The sequence below is a fragment of the Balaenoptera acutorostrata genome, chromosome 2 (assembly GCF_949987535.1).
Source record: "Balaenoptera acutorostrata chromosome 2, mBalAcu1.1, whole genome shotgun sequence".
Classification (NCBI taxonomy): domain Eukaryota; kingdom Metazoa; phylum Chordata; class Mammalia; order Artiodactyla; family Balaenopteridae; genus Balaenoptera; species Balaenoptera acutorostrata.
Window position 1 is genome coordinate 35337559 of NC_080065.1, and position 12226 is coordinate 35349784.

General features: G+C 41.7%; 1 protein-coding gene across 4 annotated transcripts in view; it reads left to right on the top strand.

Annotated features, from left to right (window-relative positions):
- OSMR (oncostatin M receptor) overlaps window positions 1-12226 on the top strand; it is a 56090-nt gene that overhangs the window by 6617 nt on the left and 37247 nt on the right. For all 4 annotated transcript variants that reach the window (XR_009007188.1, XM_007192172.2, XM_028169041.2 and 1 more), the window contains exon 2: window positions 8349-8434. Coding sequence is in view for 3 of the 4 variants with exons in the window: in XM_007192172.2 (XP_007192234.2) it covers window positions 8362-8434 (73 nt within the window). In the remaining variant the exon portion in view is untranslated. The remainder of the gene's footprint in view (window positions 1-8348; window positions 8435-12226) is intronic.

Sequence of the window (12226 nt, forward strand, 5' to 3'; positions counted from 1 at the left end):
AGTAGGTTCCTTCGAAGGGAGCTCTGAGTGGCATAGCTGTACGGTTGCCACACTTCTCTTCTAGAGGTGGTTTTCTGCACACTTCTGAAACTTGCTTTTTCATTCAATATTTTCTGGACATTCTTCCATGTCAACACATGATCCTAGTTCATCCTTTTTAATAGCTTGATAATATTCTTTTGTAGAAATACACCATAATTAAATTTTCTACTTTCTTTGGATGGATATTTAGATTGTTTTCATTTTTTCCTCAATAAAAACAATGTTACAATGAACAGAGGACAAAATTCCAGAAATAGTATTTCTGCATCAAAGATAATGCATACTAAAATTTTAATAGATATTGCCAAATTGACCTTGTTAAAGTTGTGCTTTTTGACCATCAGTAAGTAGCAATGCCTACTTTTTCAAACTCTTACCAGTGCTAGGTATTAAGACCTTTTTAAGCTTTGCCAATTGGACACCACACAGACACACACAGAGATATACACGACTACTGCTTTAATTTGCGTGTATTATTAGTGATAGTGTCCAGTTTTTCTTTTTCTCTTTTTGGTTATTGATATTTCTTTCTTTTCTGTGAATTACATAATCATGTCATTTGCCAGTTTTTCTATGGAGTTTCTTGTCTTTTTCTTATTGATTTCTAAGAGCTCTTTATATATTAGGGATAGTAACCTTGTGACATAAGTATTGAAACTATTGTTCCCAGTTTGGTTTTGGACCTATTATATCACTAAAAATTTTCAATATTCATTTGATTGGTGTAGCAGTCTTTACCTTTTTTTGCTTCTGGTTTCATATCATGCTTGGACAGATTATACAAATATTCACGTATGTTTTATTCTAGTAATTTTCTTCTTCCATTTTTACTGAGATATAATTGACATACAACACTCTATAAGTTTAGGGTTACACATAATGGTTTAACTTACATCCATCATGAAGTGATGATTACAGTAAGTTTAGTGAACATCCATCATCTCATATAAATACATAATTAAAGAAATAGAGAAAATTTCTTCCTTGTGATGAAAACTCTTAGGATTTACTCTCTTAATAACTCTCATATGTAATGTACATCACCATTAATTATCTTTATCATGCTGCATATTACATCCCTCATATTTATTTGTCTCATAACTGGAAATTTCTACCTTTTGCCTGCCTTCCTCCAATTCCCCCTCCCCCTGCTCCCTGCCTCTGGTAGCTACAAATCTGATCTCTTTTTCTAATAGTTTGTTTTTGAAGTGTAATCGATGTACAACACTATGTTAGTTCCTAATACACAACATGGTGATTCAGTATTTCTATACATTTCCAGTGTTCACCATAAGTCTAGTCATCTGTCACCATACAAAGATATTACATAGTTGTTGACTATATTCCCCACACTGTACATTTCATACCTGTGACTCATTTATTTTGTAATTGAAAGTTTATATACCTTAATCTCCCTCCCCTATTTCTCTCCTCCCCCCAACCCCTCCCCTCTAGCAACCACCTATTTGTTCTGTCTATCTACAACTTTGTTTCTGTTGAGTTATATTTGTTCATTTATTATAGTTTTTAGATTCCACATTATAAGTGAAATTACATGGTATTTGTCTTCCTCTCTCTGACTTATTTTACTTATCATAATAACCTTTAGGTCCATTCATGTTGCAAATGCCAAGATTGAATTCTTTTTTATGGCTAAGTAATGTTCCATTGTGTACATATGCCACATTTTCTTTATCCATTTATCTTTTGATGGGCTCTTGGGTTGCTTCCATATCTTGACTATTGTAAATAATGCTGCAATGAACATAGGGGTGCATACATCCTTTAAAATTAGTGTTTTCATTTGTTTCAGATAAATACCCAGAAGTGGAATTACTGGATCATGTGGTAGTTCTATTTTTAATTTTTTGAGGAACCTCCAAACTGTTTTCCATAGTGGCTGCACCAATTTACATTCCCATCAACAATGCAAGAGGGTTCCCTTTTCTTCACATCCTTGTCAGCATTTGCTATTTGTTGTATTTTGATGGTAGCCATTCTGACAGGTGTGAGGTGATAACTCATTGTGGTTTTGATTTGCATTTCCCTGATGATTAGTGATGTTGAGCATCTTTTCATGTGCCTATTGGCCATCCGTATGTCTTCTTTGGAAAAATGTCTATTCAGGCCCTCTGACCATTTTTTAATTAGGTTGTTTGTTTTTTTGATGTTGAGTTTTATGAGTTCTCTGTTTATTCTAGTAAAGCTAATGGTCTTGCATTTACATCTTTGTTCATCTGGATTTTATTTTGGAAGGAAATGAAGCAGTAGCAATAATGATCAAATTAACATTAATTGGATTTACTGTGTGTTTGTTCTCATAATCTTATTTGATCCTCATGGCAATCCTATGAGGTAGGTTACTTATTCTCATTTTACAGAAAAGAAAATCGAAGCCTAGATGGTTTAAGTAACTTGTCTATAGTCATATAGTTATTAAGTGCCAGAGGGGGGGATTAGACCCTAAGTAGTCTTATGTCAGAGCACCTGTACATAACTGTTACAGCTTCCTTTACCCATACATGTCTGGGTTAGTACATCGTTCCAGTACCATTTGGGTGAATAATGTATCTTTTCTCAAATGAAGTATCACCTTTAGCATTTACTAAATGCCTACATATTCTCTGGGTCCAGAATATTCCTTGGAACAAGGTTTTCCAGTTCTTTCTTTGACTTCACATACAACTTAGAGACTCAACTTTACTCCAATCTGAAATCACAGATTCCAAGAATCATTAACTAAACATTGTTTAAAAAAAGAAGATGAGCTGTGAGTCAATTCAGTCTCATAAATCAGTATTGACCTTACAAAACTAGTAGAAACACTTAACTGGGTAGGTTTAGAGGGCGGGGAAGAAGTGCTTGAACCCTGCGTGTGCCTCCGAGTGATGGATACTTAAGGAGGAAGGGGTGGTGGAATTGGGGTGAAACCTTGTGGGTAATCAATCCTATGCTGTAACAGTGGAGGCCCTTTCAAAGCGGCTCCGAAAGACAAATGGCAGGGCTCTTAAAAAAAAAAAAAGAACAGAACCTGGAAAATGTGGGCATCCTCCATGAAGTGGCATGCAACTCTTTGTACTGCCGCATAGAACTCTTTCACAAGGTACACACACGGAGCACGTGTCCTACTTGAACAGCTTCTTCTTTAAAATAGTATTTGCATATGACATCATTGGGGCACCCAGCCAATTTTGAAGAGTTTGGCAACACACCCATGTTCTTGGGAAGCAAGTGACCGATTAAGCTGCTCCCCATGGGGATTATTTGCGGTGGGGAAACTTCTCAGGAATAAATATTTCAGTAATGACAGAACAAGAAGTGCTGGTGAAGAGGGGCAAAGATGGGCAGATTTTTCAAAAGCTGTGTTTTCATTACACATGTAGTTTTTATTACACATGTAGTAGATATTTGAATATCCCTCAAGTGTAGTATTACACATGAGGGATATTCAAAGGCATCTTCTTTTTGCAGAGAGACAAGATTTGAATGACAAGTTCTACAAAAGGAGTGGGTAATTTTTCTTTTCTTTCCTCCCTTTTTCCTCCAGAGAAGGAATGTCAGTGAAAGACTATGAATTCGGCAACATTTGGCAACAGAAAATGTAGAAGGGCCTGAAAAATAATCTATTTTAATTAAAATAAAATTGAAAGCAAGGAAGAGAGAATGCAAGAAAATTGGTACACGTTTTTGTTCATTTACTGGATGTTGACTGGGTAGCAACTGTGTTCTGGTACTGTGATAGACACGGGGAACAAGATCTAGACCTGTCCTCGAGCAGCTCATAGTCTGGGTAGGAATAATGGAGATCTGAAAAATAAAAATAAAGAACAGATTTTGTCTGGATTTGTTAATCCCATAATCCTAATAACAGATACAAACTACTATATATAAAATAGATAAGCAACAAGGAATTACTGTGTAGCATAGGGAACTATATTCAGTATCTTGTAATAACCTATAATGGAAAATAATCTCTCTCTCTATACACACACACACACACACACATAAACTTACTATATGCCTGAAACAAACACAATATTGTAAATCAACTGTACTTCTTCTTTTCTTTTTTTCTTTTTGGCCGCACTGTGCACCTTGTGGGAATCTTAGTTTGCCGACCAGGGATTGAACCTGGGCCCCGGCAGTGAGAGTGCTGAGTCCTAACCACTGGACCGCCAGGGAATTCCCTCAACTATACCTCAATTTTAAAACACTGGGGAAATTTTTTTAAAAAAGAGAGAGAACAGATTTGGGAAAGGACAAAGTCATGCGGATGAGGCAGGAAAGTATTCTTCCTTTCTGAATTCTGCCACTTCGTACTTTCCAGACTTCCTTTTCTTACTGGAAAGTGGACGTGGCAATGCTCCTTGCTCATGGTTGTGGAGAGAGAAAGCCTGTTGAATGAGTGGGAGAGCTGGGTAGCCTCTCTCGGGTCAGAAGCAGAACTTCAGAGGAAAAACCAAACCCTGCTTGGTGCACCCTGAGCAGCTGTAGGGGAACGTGCCAAGCAGCCGCCTGATGCTGAAGGACTCACCAGCCCTCATCCATGAGGTGATGTGGGAAAGCCTGGCCTAATCTTGGATTTTCATTTTGATCTGCATAAGGGGGCGTAGTGTAGGGTGTAGAGCACCCCAGAGCTGTGTGCTCGGACCTCTTTCTCTTTTCTGTCTGTACGCCCTCTTGGAGATCTTCCAGTCCTATGGCTTTAAATACTATTTGTATGCACCAAGCATGCCTGGATTTATACCCCCAGCCACGACCCCTCCCATGGCCCCTCCACATGATGTATCCAGCTAGCTACTTGACATCTCCACTTAGATATCAAGTGAGCATTTCAAATTGAGATGTCGCAAGTTGGGTCCTTGATACAGCCCACTAAATCATTCTTCTGCTTCTCCATTAATGGTGATTCCATTTTCCCAGGGACTCAGGCCAAAATTCTTGGAGCCATCCATGATGTCTCACTTTGTAACCACCCCGCACACCCTGCCAGCTCTATCTTTAAAATCTCTCCCGTTTCATCACCGTTCCCATGGCCACTGCTGTCCCCCCTGCCGGGTCTAAGCCAGCATCAGTCTCCCCTGGACTTTGGCCGTGACCTCCACCTGCACTCCCTCCTGCCACTCTTGCCCCCTTCAGTGTCTTCATTGCGGCGTCCTTCCTGTACAATATAAGGTAGACCGTGTTACTCCTTTGTTTAAAACTACCCAGTGGCTCCCATCTCACTCAGAGTAGAAGCCAAAGTCCCTGAAGCGCTTTCCCTGTCTGCCCTGCCTCCCCGCGTGCCCTGTGATTGGTCCTGTCACTCACCTCCTCGCCCGCGCCAACGCCCGGCTCCGTGTTGTTCCTTGACTATATGCCCAGCGCTCTGCCGCCTTAGGATCTCTGCACAGGTCACTCCCTCACCTCCAGGCTTTTCCCTCTGTTACTGGGGGTCTCACAGGGAAATAGCTGATGCACTCAGAGTCCGATAACTCGAGGAGGATGGACGTAGGAGGCGTGGAGGGGAACCACGTGGGCTGTGCCGCAGTCACCTGGGGCTTGGAAGAAGCTGGCCCAGAGACCTTGGTGTCTGTGTTTTCCCAGCAGCATCAGGCTCTGTGCCTACAGGAAATCTGTTCATAGGGCATTTCCCAAAGTGGGCTCCACAGGGGTCTCTGGGAGGTTCTCCCATCTGCTGACTCTTGTTCTGCAGGTTTTGATGAACTGTTTTGATTTTAGGTTTTCAGACAAGGCTGGGACTCGTAGTCCTTCTGCAAAAGGTCCTGAGGTGGTCTGGAGCCTGCAGTCCCTGGATCTTGGCTGCCCAGTCACAGCACTGGAAATGACCGCTTTGCCCTGTGCAGGCGGTGGCCACTGGGTCACGGCTACCACCCGTCCAGCATGTGTAAAACCATGCCCCTCAGAACTGATGAAAGCAAAACCAGGAAATCTAAGTGGCTGCTCGAATTAAGGTCCTCAGCTTCACAACCCGCCATGTGTGAGATGGTGGGAAAGGGCAGGGCTTCAGACAGGACTGTCCTGGTGATTCTCAAAGACTGTCCTGAGATACTCAGACCTCAGAAATACATCCCTTATACATACTCTTTATCTTTCAATTTTGTTATATGACAACTTGTATTCTTTAGTTTCTGGTTACCCTTAATTGGTAAGTGGCCTCCAACTTCTAGTTTTAAGCTTCTCTGCCCCATGACTTGTTTAATTTTTGTGATATGTAAAATATTTGATTGACTAAAACTCTGCCTTGGGCTTCCCTGGTGGCGCAGTGGTTGAGAATCTGCCTGCCAATGCAGGGGACACGGGTTCGAGCCCTGGTCTGGGAAGATCCCACATGCCACGGAGCAACTAGGCCCGTGAGCCACAACTACTGAGCCTGCGCGTCTGGAGCCTGTGCTCCGCAACAAGAGAGGCCACGACAGTGAGAGGCCCGCGCACCGCGATGAAGAGTGGCCCCCGCTTGCCGCAACTAGAGAAAGCCCTCGCACAGAAACGAAGACCCAACACACAGCCAAAAATAAATAAATAAATAAATAAACGGAAAAAACTCAACTATATGCTAAAAAAAAAAAAAAAACTCTGCCTTTTTACAAACATCTTAAATAGCCCTTTCATGCAGAGGACACGAGGCAGTGTGCATCTCACCCCCGGAATCACCTGCTTTTTTTTTTTTTTTTTTTAATTGGGGTATAGTTGTTTTACAATGTTGTGTTAGTTTCTACTATACAGCAAAGTGAATCAGCCATATGTACACATATATCCCCTCTTTTTTGGATTTCCTGGAATCACCTGCTTTTGAATTGCGGGGATGAGCTCTCCTCATGGTAGTGGCTCCTGTGTTCCTTGGGTGACGTAAATGCCAGGAGGACGGGACCCTGTGCCGTAGACCAGGATTGGATGGATATTGAAATGAACAGTGAGTGTCAGACACTTCACTGTGGCATTTTCCTTTGCCTCCCCTTTGGTTCTCAGCAGAAGATCTTTTCTCTTGAGTCAGTTTTCCCCTGGCTTTGATATGCAGTTGTAATAGGAACCTATCTGAAGTTGCCAGTAGAGACTTTAGCGCGGTATGGATGACCTGTTGCCAAACATTGAAGTAGCAGAAAGCAGTGCTTAAAGGATCAGGAAGTAAAACTGTCATTTGCAGACTTGTGCTCCTACGTAAGCAGGTTTGACCACCCCAAAGTAATTGAATGGTTTGGTTTACCCTCTTCCTGTCTTCACTGTCGTCCCCATTTCTTGTAAAATGCCATTTAAAGGAAATAAATGGAGGGTGAGGGCAGTGAAAATGAATGATCTGGTTCATGGAATTTCAAGCTTTTGATGAAGCCCAAGGGGACTAGATGGAGGCAAAAGATGACTTTGAATTTTTCTTTGCTTCTGTCCGTGATACGTCAGAGTTTGAAGTAGAAAAGTGAAATTCAGTACTTCCCCTGACTAAACGTTTATTATGAAATGAAGAACATCTTAGCCTTCTTGAGGCCATCCAGGCTTATTCCTTGTGCCCTCGGATTGTCCAGTGGTCTGCGGACCTGATGAGTCAGTGAAACTCTTTGACCTGTAGTTCACAACCCTGTTCTAAGACAAGGAAAACCGGAAATTATCTTGAACAATGAAACTCTGCCTGTCTCCGTCAGCGGCAAGTGCCCATTTCTCTCAGCTGACATTTTAAGGAGGGAGACGAGTGGAGATGACTCCCCCATGAGGAATTAATTCAGATGTAGCTCTTCTGAGACTGTGGCCGTGTTTGTAATATTTAACTTTTGTTTCTCTGCTTTATCTTTCTTCACCAACCTTTGCTTGGTTTGAAGAGATTGGTGGATCGCTCTCTATGGCCACACAGACTCAGTGGTACATCTGGGAACAGCTGCTCTGGGCTGGGGCGTGGCCGGCTGCTGGCTGTCCAAGGCTGCCCCCTGCTGGAGCAACTCAGGGGCTCAGCTCTGCCTCGTGTTGCTTCTCCTCCTCCTGGGTCCAATAGAATAGCCCAGAAATGCTCTTTCCATGCCAAAGGTGGCAACACAAAAGAGCAAGCAGAAATACATAAAGTCTCTTGAGGCCTAGGCTCCAGGCTGGCATACCATCACTTCTGCCTCATTTACGGGCCAAGGCAAGTCAGATGGAGCAGGGAAGTTACCTCATTGTGGGGCGAGGGGGGACTCCAAATTCACATTGACAGGGGGTGTGGACATAAGGAGGAGAGAAGAACGGGAGCCTTAATGCCATCACCTTCCGCAGTTGGTTCAAAGAAACTTGCTCACAGCTAAAATTAAATAAAATTTCCCTTCTTTGCAATTTATCTTTTTCAGAAAACCAGAACCTATGGCTCTCTTTGCAGTTTTTCAGACAACATTCCTCTTGGCATTGCTGCCCTTGAGAACTTACGAAAGTGAAGGTAAGTGGAAAGAACAGTAAAGAAACAAAAATCACCTAGGGGAAGAAAAACAAGGTGACAGGTACTTTGGAGAAAAATCAACAGGTCATTTTTCTTTGAAAATTACTTGGAATTGGTAAGTAGCAGTGATGACCTTAGTCTTGACCTTCCTGATCTTGACGGCTCGTTTTAGTAAGCTATACCTTAACCTTGATTTCCTGGTCAATGGTAACTTGTCAGTGAATCTAATCCCAGAGAATGTCACAATCAATATATGGTCCATGGCCATTGCCAGAGGAGTTCCTTCTAAACTTGCTGGGTAGAGATGGGTTATGTGACCAGTGTTGGCTGCAAGGTTAGAGCAAGTTGGGTTGTCCCACAACTGCATTCGTTCATTGAGAGGCTGTTACCTGCAAGATAATATGCTAAGTGCTGAAATGCTGTTTATGGGTAAAGAAATAGTGTTTGTCTCTTAGCTACTCCCACAGTGAAGGTATTTAGCCATAAATTACTTTGTAAATAAAGTCAATAAGAATTCAACACCATTAAAATGTTTACGGATATTTTATCACCTTGAGCCAGTTTGAAGACAGACTCAAACTTGAGTTTCTATGGGTTTATACAGTTTGTGTTGCTTTTACCTGTATTTTATAAAGCTTTACCTTTTCCTCTTTCTGCATTTATTCTTTGCTGTATACTCCCTTTGTAACAGAGGGTTCAGGCATATGCTTTTAGTAATTGCCCACACAATTCCTGTCCATGGATTCATGAAAATGATGTTTGCAAGAAATATCCATAGAAGTTTTCCATTTCCTTTGAAACTCTGTGATAAGCTGTTTGGAAATAAAAGGAAGACTTTGTTCTGATAAGAGCTCAATTCTCTGTCTGATATTCTTTAGGTCTGGCTTTAGTTTTTTTTTAGGTTCAGGACACATGAGAAGGTGCTACTTTTACGGGTTCTTAAAAATCATAGTTTGATTGTTGGTTTCTTCCATAATCTGGAGGTGAAAGGTGGAAATTAGGAGGACTCCTCTTTTGTAGTATTGATACCCCTCACTCCATCGATCTTACTTGCTAAAATCTAGGCATGACACACTGGGGCTGAGTGGGTGGTCTGTACCATAAGAATGTCTAGGCTCAGTTAGAGCTCCTGATTCCCAGACAGACCCAGGGCCCCAACTCCAGGCTCTCCAGAGAATCCAGGTGTTTAACCCAGGTGTTTAACCCTAAGCTTTTGGCCCAGCTCACTTCCCTAGTGAAATCTCAATATCTGATCTGACAGCTGTTTACTGTGAGCCTTCTACTTACAAGGGACTCTGCTCTCAGGGCAAGCTCTGCTGTTCACCCTGTCAGCTTCCTTTATTTAGATCAGACTCGCATTTACCTGTTTTTCTCTCCACCAATCTTTGTTTCTGCTTCCAGCTTTCTCAGCTAAGCATGCCCGCTTTGCGAAGTGATCCTGCTTTGTCCTCACCTTAACTGCTTGGATTTCTTGTCTCAATTTCTGCTGCATCTGACCCAGTACCTACTAAATGCCCACTCAAACCAGTGGGCTTCTCACTCAATCACCCAGCCAGGCTCAGGCCTGAGACTCCCTTTCAGATAACCTAGCTTCTCCTGTCCAATGAGACAGAGCCAAGGCTCACTTCCTGTCGACCCTGGGCTCACTCTCCATCAGCCAGAGATCACGACTAGCATTTGGATGTATTTTCTTCCAGTCTCTTGTGTGTATGTATGCACAGACAGAGAAAGAGATATAAATGTGTAGTTTTTTTTTATAGAGGTAAAATTATACTATATGTACACCGGGAGTATTTATACTATACATACTTTAATAAGTGTATATAGTATAAAGTTTATATATAAAGTATACTTATTGAAGTATAACTAATGTAAAGTATATATACTTATTACAGTATATATAGTATAAAATATATATATTATATATAATATAATATATATACTAGGAAGTTATACTATATATACTTATTAAAGTATATATAGGTAAGTTATTAAACAAGTGAAGTATATATACTTTAATAAGTTTATTTTCGTATATACTTATCAAAATAATTAATACAATCATAATGTATGTATGATTAATACAATATTTGATGTTAAAAGTTTTTCTAGAAATAACATTATATTTAATGGCTGCATGGTATCCCATCTTACGAATGGGCCACGGTTTATTTCCTTAAGTAGTGTTGTTGGGACCAGACAGAGAAACAGGTTGGGGAAAATAGGAGGACAGTCTGTGACTAGATCTAGGTCTGTCTGATTCCAAGCCTGCCCTTTTTGGCCACACTCCGGTACAGCGTTATAAGTTAAAGAGTTGGGCCAAGAGCCCTGGGTTCTGGTTGGGTTGTGTGGCCTTGGGAAAGTCACTCCCCTTTTCTTAGTGTCAATTTCCTCATCTGAAAAACATTGGGACTGGACTGAATAATCCCCAAGGTCCCTTTATCTCTCTGACTTTTCCTTGGCATTTCCTGCTATTTCCCAAGGATGTCCTAGATTGCTTTCCACCCAGTTATTTCTGACTGCTGTCTCTCGAGTACTGAGTCAGTCAACACTCACCAAGAGCATATGTCAATATAAAGAATTCCCCTTTTGTCTAAAGCATCATATGGCAGCCTTCTAGAGCTTCCAGAAGTAAAGTTGATACTTGTAGGTGACTCACTCATTCAGCAACCAGCCACGGAGTGTCTATGCCGTGAGAGGTACGTTACGGTCTTGGTTCCAGCGAGCTGAGTAAAACTTAGTCCCACCCGTGTTCGGCTCACAGTCTACGGAGAGACAAACACAGAACAGGCTATGACAGCACGCTGAGATCAGGGCTCAAACGCGGGGTGGGAAAAGAAGCCCTGGGGAGAAGAGAGTGCCAGGAAGGACGAATTATTAGTGAGGGGCTGCTGGTCAGGCAGGCACCTGATATCATGGCGATTCTGGATCTCTGTCATTTGAGATCCACATCTGCTGCGGGTAAGACGTCATGCCAAGCTCTGGGGACAAGAGTCCGTTCAAAGGTGCATAAGCGTCCGCCTCTGTCCTCCAGGAAATTTGAATCTAGAGTGAGACTGACAGCAACGAACGACCATACAGGCAAGATGAAATGAGGGCTAGGAAAGGTGGGGTGACTTTGCATGCACCCTGCCTCCCTGGTGCTGATGGCTTCACGGTTATTTAAAAAATTTCCCCCCCGTTCCATAAGGGATCTGCCCTTTCATCTCTCCCCATCTCCCTCTAGTTCACTGTATTAGGCTTGGAAGACACAGGTTTAGGGAGAGAAGGAATAACAGCTGTTGCCTCTAACTAGAGAATTGAGACATTTTATTCACAAAGGAGATAAAACCTCTAACCAAATAACAATAGAAGATGACCACCATGTCTGGGCTTTGAGTATTCAGGAATTCCAACTTGCTTCATTTACCTCTGAGTGAATAGGACCTGATAAATGATTCACTCTGCCCAAACTCGTTAAGAATCAGAATGCCAATTTATTAACTTTCAGTGGGGAGTAAAACTGGAAAGATAACTGGGGCTCAGCCTTTTGGTGCAAATTTAGAAGACTAAACTATGCATTCTGCAGTGTCATCGTAGTGAAGTGAACCAGATATCTTAATATTTCTTTTAAAATCTAGCATATTAAGCTCAATATCAAAAAAACAAACAACCCAATCCAAAAAGGGGCAGAAGATCTAAATAAACATTTCTCCAAAGCAGATATACAGATTGCCATCAAACACAGGAAAGGATGCTCAACATCACTAATCATTAGAGAAATGTAAATCAAAACTACAATGAGGTATCACC